Raw genomic sequence first — 12370 nt, 5'->3', positions numbered from 1 at the left:
ATCCATAAAGCCGGGACGTTTAACCAATTGCTCTAGAGAAACAGCTCAAGCTTTAATGTATATATAATATTATAATCTGGGTATACGGATCCAATTTCTTAAGTTTGTCAAGAAGAACCTGTTATAGTCTAGGTGTTGTTGAAAGTCAAGGAATCTCATCTTTAGAGTTCAATTTCCAAGCAACTGACCTAAACTAGATTCACCTACTCGACTATTCCATATGTGAAGATCATTATCATCACTGAACGTCTTAAACAAAAGGTATAGTAATGTCATGTGCAAAAGATGCCACATGTTGTCCGCACCTATGCACATCTAAATACCAATCCTATTTTCCATGAGAGGAGAATGCTATATTGGTTATTTGCAAGAGAAGGGTACGGTGTTTGAGCGTATATTCTGGGTAAGGTCAAAGTCCTTTTTTTATTAGCTTGTCAAAGATCTGTAACTCTGAATCATTTATAAAGTTTTTAATTCAGCTGACATTCAAAGAATTTCAAGTTGTAAATTTGATTCAATGCCCAGCATGAATTCATTGAAATATCCTTAAAAAGTAAAATATAAGAGCTTGAAAGCAAGTTACAAAAAAAAGTATATGAGAAAGTTCCAAAAACAAATTCAAACAAGATGCCTCAAAATTAAATAAGGCCTCATCAGGATGCCCCATTAGCTGGATTAGGGCCTTCATCTGCACTTGCTCCCCATTTCTCGATCGTTTCACTTGTCGGAGCTCCTTTTAATGTACTCTAAGATGAGCAAATTTCTTCTTCGAGAGTGTCATTGCTTTTATCGTAAAATTCCCGCACTTTTCTATTTGAACGAGTGTTATGTGGATGAGGTGTGTCCAACTCTTGTTAGTTAATGTGAATGTAATGAGGGGGAAAAAGAAAAAAGAAAAATAATGCAAAAATGCATGATGCATGAAGTTTCAAGACACTGATCCAAAAATGTGTCTGTTATTATAAATTATTGGGGACAAAAGTATTATGTCTTAAGAGACAAAAAATATTATAAATGTATAAACCCCGAACAACTTCTGACAGGTTGACTCATCTTCTGCCTTCATTCGTCACTGGTTGAATACATTTTCAAACCGTTCCAACCTCTCTGAGCTGCTTTTTGTACTTGTCCCATGAAGTTTCGAATGGCTGCATCTCCGGTTTTCACTCTCTGTTAAGTCTGTTCCTTAACTGAAACGCTATTGAAGCCCTTTATCGTTAAGAGCTATCTAAAGTTCATTTGCTTGTTTAATGAATTCGTCAGCAATGGCATCCAGCTCAGCTAGGGTTTCGCCATCTTGTTCTAGTAGTCTTCGAAAGGACTCTCCGGGTCAATAACCTTTTTCTTGTCTTACCCCTGTAACTTTTGTCATCCCGTTTTGGAAAAGTTAACTTTCGGTGTACACAGTGTAAATCTCGGTCCATTCTGATTATTCTCTGACCATAGCTGGACTTATGAGCTTTTCATCTATTGTCTAATAACCCCTTTATCCATTAATACAAATTATTTACGTTTAACGAACACGTTTTTTGTAGATCAACACCTCATTTGAATGATGCAAATGATAGAAATGAAATAGAACAAAAATGAAAAGAGTTAGTGAGGTAAATCAAAACAATAATAAAAATGAAAAGTCTTACCCCACATAATATCTACCCCACATGCTTAGTATTCCTACCCAGACATGATCTTTATCCCGCAAGTTGACTTTGAACAAGTCCTAACCGCATAAATTTATAGTTCATATGCTTTGAACATAAAATAAGGCAGGAAATGAACTCAAAATAGCCTAGGGTTTGAAATGAAGTTTCGGGGTGAGCTATAATTCCATATAGTCTCCCGATTTAGGTTCTAAAAAAGGGTACCAGAGTTCTCCATGCTGGTGCCCCCTTGGGCTTGCCAGACCTTTAGTCTTAAGCCATTACAAGCTTGTGTGAACTAAGTTAAACTCAAGAGGAAACATTCCCTTATGCCCATACGGAGAATAAATTCCCACGAAAGCATTAGGTATATGAATCCCGAAGGTTACTTGTTAGGCCCATACGGAGAATAAATTCTCACGAGAGTGTCGCTTTCACCCCACTTAAAAAGGGCTCGGAGCTCGGGTATAGAGCCAGAGATAGAAACTTTTCAAAAATCTAAAATCATTAAAAAAATGTCAATACAACTATTTATTTGAAAAATAATTAAAGGTAAATAATTAGAATCAAATAAATAAATTAAAATTTAAACTTGTAATTTTCGCTCAAAAAGACAACCAAAAATTAATTTCGGCCTGACTCACTTATCTGTCCCCAACAAAGTTGCCAAGCAGTCGCGACCGTCTTTCGGTTGGACCCGGAATTGGACTTCGACGTGAATGAATTGGGTTAGAGTCGCCACCGATCATTTAAAAATAATTTTAGGTTGATCGGACACCATCTTATCTGATCTGCGTTTTATCAGAAATGTGTTGGGTTCGGGAGTCGGTTACGGTCAATGAAGGATTAGTACCCTTGAACCGCCCTTTCGGTACCAATTAATTTGTCGACTATCTTAATTGCGAAAATTTGAAATTAAAATTAAAATTTAAAAAACGTTCGATTCAAATTACTTACCTTTGATTAGTTGAAAAGTATCCCTAAAGTCAAAAATATTGTTAAATTGAAAAATAAATATAAATAAATATAAAAAAAGAGAAAAAATATTAATATAATAATAATAATAAAATAAAATAGATAACAAAGATAAATAAAAGTTATTAAAAAATAATAAAAATAAATAAAATAAATAAATAAATAAAAAGGACCAAAATGAATGATGCTGAAAGATGGCATGACTAAACAAGGATTAACCCTTAGAAATCCAAACACTTCAATTTACACAAACATATTTAAAAGGAAAACACAATATTTAAATGGAAAACACGTCAATTTACTCAAACAAATGGGTTATTAGCTTGTGGGTTCCACTTATAATATATTTAAAGGGGTTAGGAGGGCAAGGATCATGGAGATTATTAAAGTTGTCACACGATTCAAGGGAAGATTTGACGATACCATACCATGTCATCATTGCCTGTAAAGGACAAGTTAAATTTTCAATTGGATTTGCGAGGTTTCAAAGGCAGTATTATGTGCTAAAAAAGATTAGACCACGCCACAATAGAAAAGTTTTCGAAAACAAACCAATAAATAAATCAGAATCTGGAATGCCGCTAGATAACTGCAGAATCTTCAACTGACCAAGTAAAGACGGACCTTGAACCAGAATGAAACCGCCTGAGCAAACCGGGACCTTCTTCTGATGCAAAGGGAGAAGACATGCAAAGGTTTTTTTTAGGTGCCTCTTCTAGCTTGAGCGATCACGTCTTTGCCTTCTTCAAACATAGATATCCTCCGTCGGACGCTAGCTTGCTCGGAGTTTAAAGGTTTGTTCGCCGTTTTAATGCTTTGATTCTTCTTTCGTAAACTTCTCTTCTCATGCTCGGATATTTCGATTTCTTCGGGATTCCTTTTCCCACCCTCGGTTTTTTCAAATCGTTGCCATTTCCTCTGATTTTGGTTCCACCTTTTTTCTCTGTTGCGTTTACAAGCATGCCTATTTATAATGTCTGGAAGCCTAGTTCCGTTTGATTTTAGACTTCTAATGATGTTGTACCACTTGCTTGTTTGTTGATGATGTGGGTGTTGGTTGTTGCCGAGGAAACTAACCGAAAAAACGGGGCTTTGTTGACAGGGGAATGCGGCTGCTGTTGGATGAGAATGGCGAGAAATCAGGGACGTTTTGTTGCGGTTGGAAGATGGAGTCTTCAAGGTCGAAGATTAGTCTCTACAATATCATTGAAGATCGTCTTCGGAGATTCTCGATTCTCCTCCTCCGAATCTCCATATAAACGTCTCTTTTCATTAGAGTCTACAGTAAATTTTTCAAATCAATCACCCTATACTAACAAAAATTTTAAACAAAACAGTCGACAAAGTTCGAACAATCTACTTACATAAAATCGAAAGATATGATTATTAATTCTATTTAATTTACTAACCTACCGAAAATCAAAGTAAGTGTAATGCGACGTATCACAAAGGCATCGCTTACCGACCCGTACACGAGATTAGGATCGACCAAGATTTGAAGCAAAGTCAGATGCTTGCCACACTTTCTATTTGCGTACCAAATGCATAATCTTTCATTTATTTCCCTCTGAGGACAACCAATGAATGAGATTGTAGGTCTCCATCCATGTAAAAGAAGGGTTTTCTTTATATATATATATTCGGTAAACTAGACATTCAATCACTTATCTTTACTTTTATGTTTTCATTATTCAAACTTTAATTATTTTAAACTTGGTTTGTGTTGTTTTGATTACTCTCTTCTTTTTTTTTGGTAAAAATACACAAATAGTACTTGGACTATAGGTTAATGTTTTGTTGAGTCATTCAACTGTTAAAAGTTATAAAATGATCCCTGACTAGAGGGCATTGCTTTTTTGAGTCCTTTGACTATTAAAAGTTACGAAATGGTCACATGACTATACATATATTCCAAACCCGTCTTTTTCTGTTAAAAAAATTGACAATATTCTAAGCTGGACGTTAACCTGCTAACTGAGATATGATAGAATCTGATCCCGAAACTATTTCAGGTGTATTTTTTGGATCGAGTCTCCATTTGCATTATGTCCTCAAGTTAGTGTTTAAAACATTATGATGTCAAGTTAGTACTTAAAAACAATGGCAGTGCCATTATACATCTTTAAAATATAATTTTATCATATCTCAGTCAGTAGATTAACGTCTAGCTCAAACGAATGTCAATTTTTTAACCTAGAAGGACGAGTTTGGAACATTTGAATAGTAAGATGACTATTTTGTAACTTTAAATAGTCGGAGACTCAACAAAGTAACTCCCTATAATAAGAGGATCATTTTGTAACTTTTAATAGTTGAAGAACTCAACAAAGCAACTTGGAGACTCAACAAAGTAACTCCCTATAATCAAATGATCATTTTGTAACTTTTAATAGTTAAAGAACCCAACAAAGCAGCGTCCTATAATCGAGGGACCATTTGTATACTTTATCCTATTTTCTTTTATCATCGGTCATCATTTATGATGTAACTTATATAAAGATGTTTCCCTTTCTTCCATCTTTCTTCCATCTTTCTTCTTCCTAATTTTGTTTTTCTCAAAATCTCCTCAAAATTTATAAAACTCAAATTTAAATTTTGATCTGATTTACAATCTCTACAGTTTTATCATTGTGTAACTAAAATCAATTCTCTTTTCTCCCTCTCCACCTCCACATCTTTTTGAGTTAAAAGAAAAATAAAATAACTTCGTTGAATCAAAGGGAGTCCAAAGAAAAAAATATATAATAACTTATTTGAATCAAAGAGAGTCCAGAAATTTGAGTTTAGAAAAAAAATCAAATTACTTTTTAGTATAAATTTATCTAGAAAATTTTAAATGACTTTATACATTTAATAGTTAAGTGAAAAAAATAAAATTAAAAATTGGATAATCAAATCAAAAGAATTTAAAGTTAAATGACCAAAACATAATTAAATGTAAGGTTGAGTAACCAAAAATGAAGTTTACCCCTTATTTATGTTATAAATGGATAAGAACGGCCGCTAAGATACACGTTAACATAGTGATGTACTGATGTTAGATTTAGACCCCTTTACGAAATGGCAATGGAAGTTCAAAATTTTGTGATACAACCCCTCATCTCTATCCCACAGTGTCTCACATTTATTTTCAATTAGCAGTTATGAAACTCAATTTGGAGGAATAGACATGGAAGTAAAATTTTATGTTATAGGATAAACTTCTAAAATTTTAGGAGGAAATAAATTTATAAAATTTTAAGAAATGAAAATAAATTAATAAAAATAGAAAAAATATATGATAATTTAAAATTTTTAGACAAATCTTCTTTAGTCCATCCCTGTGGAGGGACCTGGCCTCCCTCTGTAAATGAGAGCTCCTTTGGGATTGTATATGATTATGAGGAACTGTGATTTGTGTTTGATTCTGGATTTGGATGAGTTTTGGCCTTTAGTTTTTGTTCAGACAATTGGGATATTATTGGATTAGTAGTGCTGATACGTGAGCAGAACTATCCGTCAAGAGTGTCCTCCATCCCCATAAATTGTCTCACCGGAAGCAAATTAGGTGGGACGATCTCAAGGGTTATGCCCATTTCCCGCCCCCATTATTTTATGCTTAACATTCTTTTCTGCGGCTACAAATTCTTTGGCCACAATTCAGTTCTAATTAATGTGAATTATTTCACTCTTGCACATCAGTGTTCATGGGCAGCCAAATGAAGTTAATGTCAAAGTATGACTTCAGATTAGTTTATGTAAAGTCAAACTGGTATATATAGATTTAACATACAGGACTATGATATTTGCAGCCTATAGCCAGCAGTCCCTTTCTTCATGCTCTTTTTCAAAACTTCACCACTTCAGCTTTTCTGGGAAGTACTGCAATGTTTTCCATTCAGAAAGTGAAATAATTATTCAACTTTTGAAGAATGATTGCAATTGAGGAATAAAACAAGGGAAGATGATGAACTTACCTTCTTAATCAAGGATTCATAATAAGGTTTGACCTTTTCAGCATCTACCCTAACTTTGCTCTTACTGTACAGATCATATTTGCTGCCAACATTTTTTGAGGCAAATCAATACGTTAATCTTTTACGAAACGATTGCACAAGTTTATTACATAAGAAACTGAACGAGGAATGGGATAATCACTTGAATATCTGAAGCCATTCCATGGTGGCCTTATCCTCCTCATTCATGAACTGTGCATAAGCTCCATGCTTGTGCAATGCTGTAAGGTAAACAAGGAAATGAAGCCCATATCATCACCCAAAATTCTCTAACATCTGTAATCTTTTCTTTGTAAATTCTTACGGTAAAAGGAATGGTATCTGATGATGAACAATCCTGCATGAGGCAATGTGGTTCCATTTTCCTTGGCCACCATGTACATGTAGTCATCATGACCCCATGACATTAGCACATTGTCTAGTCCACACCCTTCCTTGTATATCCCATATTTGGGGTTGTATTTGGGATTGTTGAAGTCCGGGTTGTCCTTGAAATACTGCAATTCAAAAATTTTGTATGTATTATGTTTTACCATTAAAATATCGTAATCTCAAATTAAGTAAAGATATAACAGAAATAAGATTTTAAAAACCTTGTAATGAACATTGGACTCATCAAATCGACATCCAACAGGGAATGTGTCACCTGTTATATTGAAATTAATTTGTCAGTTAAAATTATATAAAAAACATGGGTTTTTTTTTAATTTGTGAATTCAAAACAAATATTATACTTACCAACAACAGCCCACTGAGGTAGCCCCCCAAATTTTGGAAGAATAAGGATCTTTCCAAGATCTAAAATGTATTGGAAAGTAATTAAGCCAAGTACAAAAACGAAAAAATGGTTGAGAAAATATAGTGATTATAAGGTAATTTTTATTACATCCTATAAATGTTGTTCGAAATCCGATCATCAAGAGAGAATAATATTATTTTTTACCATTAAAACCACTTAATATTTTGTTCAAAATGTGGTAAAAGATTAATGTAAGGGGTTTTTTTACCATGAATGAGTGCAGTCAAATGCAACCAGTCTTCATTAGGATAGTCTTTTCTGATTGCTTCAGCACTCTGCAACAAATGTTGGATTTGGGGTTCATCCAAGTCAGGGTCACTGTCATCGACAACCTCATTGAGAAGCTCGCAACATTCCCATATCCCCATTTCTGCCCTATTAAGCTTCTTGTATTCTTCCCTCATCTTCATCACCTGCATTTGTTTGCATTAACATGTCGATCAAAATCATCATCAAAAACTACCAAATTGATTATGTATATTAAAAGATATTCCTCACGTAATCATATGTTTGGTTAATATGGCTGTTTTTGTAGAACTCCTCCACTTTGGAATTCCTTTCACTTTCTGCTTCGTAATTCCTGCCATGCAAGACACAAATTATACATCCAAGACATGATGATAGAGTTTGACTTGAATTAAATGAGCCACAAATTAATTCTAGTTTAAGAAATGATTTTTCTCATTAGGGTTTTTCACCTTAAATCTTGATGTCCTTTCTTTTACGATCGTTTTACATTAGTTATTATCCTACTTCCATCATAACAAATTGCTTAACCGACTATATGTTTAAGAAATGATTTACCTGAATGAGTTTCCAAAAGCATTGTTTTTAGGCACTGCAAATTCTTGATTCGATGCCAATTTATTAGCATCAGGCTGCACCTTGTCCCCCTTGGCATGAGTGACTGTAACGGTAGCCGTCATCTTCACCAAAATAACTAAGGTAACTAAACAGTAAAATAAATTAATAAGAGAAATTAAGAGAAGCCAAGGGAGGTTGGGTGAATTGAAGAGTGTTTAGGCTGAGAATTTATAGCAAATATTGAGTCCTTGAATGAAGTTCTCACTTACTATTTGCTACAAAAATTTAACTAAAATCTTCTAAAATTAGAAGAATGTTTAACAAGTTTTGGATAATCCAACTAAATTAGCCAAAGGTTTAGCAAAAATTGTGGCTTCTATATGGAGTTTTCTTTTAGTATTATTATCGATACATAGTATGTAATATGTTAGGTTCTTTTAGCACATCTTTTTTCTTTCTATATATTTTTCACGACAATACACCAAAAAAGCCTCTAACTCATCCTATCAATAAGTATACTCGGTCAAACATATCATATAGGCATAATAATATATTTAGGCATGTTTTACACACAACAAAATATTAAGACATCATTTTTCATATTAAGCAACTTAAAGCATCCATTAGATAATTCAAGCAACATAATAGCTCTTAGGGGTGAGTGTTTTATCGAGTCGAGTCAAGTAAAAAAATATCGAGTTATTCGAATTGACAAGTATTATTTTATAACTCAAACTTTATTTGAATTTTTTTAGTCAAGTCGAGCTTTATGAGTTTATATTTAAATTTATTTGTAAATATTTATAACATTATGGTACTATTTGATTCTAATTTAAACAGTTTTCTATATATATATATATATATATATATATATATCATACAAAGTTGAGGGACTCGACCCAAGCTTGAAAATCAATCCACTAGTTACTAAAGATTTTGAGTTATTCGAGTTCTATTTTATCACTTGACTTGAATTTTAAATTTTTTGAGTCGAGTCAATTAGAATCGAGATGAAAATATAGATTTTTTTCGAATCAAGTTGAATTTTACTCACCCCTAATAACTACGTAAATAGTTAAGTATTTTAAAGTTTGTAGTATACTACCTTAATCTTTAGTAAATAAGGGCTCCTTAGATAATCCTCAATCAATTATTTTTTTCTTTTTGGCTTGAAAGGATTCTCATACTTCTCTTGCTAACCATATCAACAAAAGAATATTCATAATCACCATATTGATATAAATAATAAAAGGAACGATTTTAATAACATAAAACGAGATGAAAATACTTTCCCTTTCCTTAACCATCGTTTTGCTCACTATCAACATTGAATGTGTTCTTTAACTTTGCTTCAAGCTAATAAGGAGGTTAGGAAGATGCTTACCTACACAAGTAATGTCTAGAGCAATAAAGATTACTCTTTTAACACCAAACTTAAATTTTTTTAGTTGAAAAGAAAAAATAAGAGAGAAATGGGAGGAGAAAACAAAAGAAAAAAATAATGGCATGGGCATTAAATTTTTTATATATTTATATTTAAGGTAAAGTATACAAATGGTCCCCCAACTATTGAAAGTTACAAAATGATCACCCAAAATGATAAAATTATATTTAACTCTTTGAATATATATATATCCAAGAGTAGAGGATTTAAGTTATCATATTTTGTTTACTTTGACCCCAAAATTTTAAATTTTATCTAACTTCTAAAAAAATAATCTTCCTTTAGCAATAATTCTAGCTTCGTGGCTGGATGCAAATTTGATCAGGGATGCACCTAATATCACTTAACATTATTATAACAGACCAAGATAATTTATGTACATCCATATCAATTGCCATTTCCTTTCAAACAAGTCTGGGTGGTGTAGTTGGTTATCACGCTAGTCTCACACACTAGAGGTCCCCGGTTCGAACCCGGGCTCAGACATTCTATTTCTAATCATTTTTGGTTTTTCCAACCATTTCACAGACAGTTTTACAGGCCAACACAGTGGTCACTGGTAAATATTGTATGAAATAACTGGACAGAGATGATAACATAAATCATAATTCAATTAACACACTTCTTAAATTTTATATTAATCCCTCCAAATCAAAACTATTGAGTTTGCACCTCTACATCGGCTCCTTTAACAATACTTCTTGCCTTCTCCTTGGCTGCAAATCTGACGAGGAATGCACTTAATATCACTTTTGACTATTTGGGTTGTGGAACATAATCATGATAAATATACTCCTTAAAAAGGTCATCTATATTCTAATTCAGTATTGTATCTGTTATTCTTGGTAGTATTGTTCTTGTTACCATTTCAGGTTTATAAGAAATCATTTAAGCACATAATGATCTTTTGCTTTTCAAATGATTCCATATGATTAGATTAAACTACTTTTTCTCCTTGTTAATTGGGATCTTATGCTGCTACACATTATTAATTAATTTCAACTCCTTGCTGCTGCTTTTACAGACTACTAATGCAGAGTGCTTAGACTTCAGTTAGCACTTCGCAGACATTCCATCTTCTCTTTTCTTTGGTTCCCCAAGAAAATGATTTGAGCAATTATGGCCTTCAAAGGGCAAATTATTAAGAAAATGATTTTGTCAACAAGAACTGGGCACGAAGCACTAAAAAAAGGGGTAGAAATGAAAAGAAGAGAAAAGCTTCTTTATTGACTAGAGAAACAACCTAATTCATTGACAAGATTTTACCGTATTTTCTTTGGGTCTCGACAACAAACTTTACCTTGTAAAGAAAGTCACTTCATGTCTTATATAATGGACCTGGAAAATAGTTGTTGTTGTTGTTGTGAATTAAACATTCTTGGTGTTGCTTGAGTTCTTTCTTTCTTTTTACTTGCACTTAATCTTGTAGTTAAGGCAATCAAAGACCCTTTGCTTCAATGGCAAGGAAAAAGGTGGGAATTGGATTGTGTGATGTGGGGGAATAAATGCTCATCTAAAGTCAAATTTTCATTCCATTTTCTGAGCTCCCTCACTGCTACAATTTGATGAATTTAGAAGTGAGAATAGAGCATACCAAGTTGAGTAAATTATAAATTTCATCATTCAACTTTTTCTCGCTCCTATTTTAGTCACCGAAGTTTGAACTTTTTTAATTTACTCGTTGACTTTCGATGTGCTTTTATTTTGGTTACTTTGCCATGAATATTTTTCTTTTAAAATTTATGAAATAACTCCAAAACTATCTTCATTTGTGTGTGAAAACCCCTTAGTTTTGAATTCCCTTTGATTTTTCGTTGAAAAACCATCTTCCAAATTCCAATGGTGGAGAGGTGGAGAAGGAGAAAGCGAGTTGTGTATCTTGATTCCATGATTATCGGATTGTGAATATATATATCGGAGTGATTTGGGGTTTTATGAGTTTTAGGTTTAGGGTTGAGTTTTTTGAGTTTTAAAGCGATTTTAGGTATAATAAATTGATAGAGTGATAGGAGCCAATGAGACAAGTTCGTCGATATATTAAGTGGAAGAAAAAAATGCCAAAGAACAGTAATTGAAGCGCTAACGCGACACAGTGACGAAACTGTAAAAAACTTACATCTTTGAAGGAAGGAAATAAAATAAAAAAATGAAAGAAACAAAAGAGAAAATGACATAGACGACATACGAATTTCATGTCAATAAAAACAATCCACATCAGCACACATGGCTACCATGTCACCCTTCCATTTACGATTCAACGTCTAAGTGACTAAAATGGGAGTAAATCAAAATTTTAATAAGTAAATTAAAAAAATTAAACTTGAGCAATGAAATTCATAATTTACTCTATTAAGTTTGATATTGCTTAGGATAATTTTGTCTAGTGTCTCAAGAAATATTCCCACCTAATCCGACGGCTCATTCGACGATTTAAGACTTTGGGTTGATAACATTCACTTCAACTGCTACTGCCTAAGACAATGAAAAAAGCATCGATTTTCCCAACCAACAACACATCATTATCCTCACACATAAGAAAAGAAACCCATTAGTAACTGTCTTGCTTTGCTCTCCAACCCTTTAGACTTGACCTGCTTTTCCACCCCTTTCTTCGTTTCTTCAACAAATTTTGCTTATACACTTCTTTTCATTATATTTTGCTCTTTCGCATCTTGCTATATGCTATACTTCTTTACTGATACATCCATATGAT

At 33.1% G+C, this 12370-nt stretch overlaps 1 protein-coding gene and 1 non-coding gene across 4 annotated transcripts; one reads left to right on the top strand and one right to left on the bottom strand.

The window, feature by feature from the left end:
* Nucleotides 1-6383: 6383 nt before the first annotated feature.
* On the bottom strand, nt 6384-8382 carry LOC120193492 (probable inositol oxygenase). Of its 3 annotated transcripts, none has more exons than XM_039195974.1 (9): nt 8214-8382; nt 7908-7989; nt 7618-7822; nt 7349-7408; nt 7204-7256; nt 6915-7107; nt 6753-6831; nt 6572-6653; nt 6384-6476 (listed from the first exon to the last, which is right to left on the bottom strand). In XM_039195974.1, exons 1-9 carry the CDS (start codon nt 8333-8335, stop codon nt 6450-6452), a joined length of 903 nt encoding a protein of 300 aa, XP_039051905.1. In that variant the 5' UTR covers nt 8336-8382; the 3' UTR covers nt 6384-6449. The 3 variants fall into 3 exon arrangements, with proteins under 3 accessions (XP_039051905.1, XP_039051906.1, XP_039051907.1); XM_039195975.1 differs by having other exon boundaries at nt 6395-6466; XM_039195976.1 differs by lacking the exon at nt 6572-6653 and having other exon boundaries at nt 6406-6476.
* Nucleotides 8383-10069: 1687 nt separating this feature from the next.
* Nucleotides 10070-10143, top strand: TRNAV-CAC. Its single transcript has one exon. It is a non-coding gene; the product is annotated as a tRNA-Val (tRNA).
* Nucleotides 10144-12370: the final 2227 nt, after the last annotated feature.

The sequence above is a fragment of the Hibiscus syriacus genome, unplaced genomic scaffold (genome assembly GCF_006381635.1).
Source record: "Hibiscus syriacus cultivar Baekdansim isolate YM2019G1 unplaced genomic scaffold, ASM638163v2 tig00116996_pilon, whole genome shotgun sequence".
Classification (NCBI taxonomy): domain Eukaryota; kingdom Viridiplantae; phylum Streptophyta; class Magnoliopsida; order Malvales; family Malvaceae; genus Hibiscus; species Hibiscus syriacus.
This window is presented reverse-complemented; position numbering and strand designations above follow the sequence as displayed.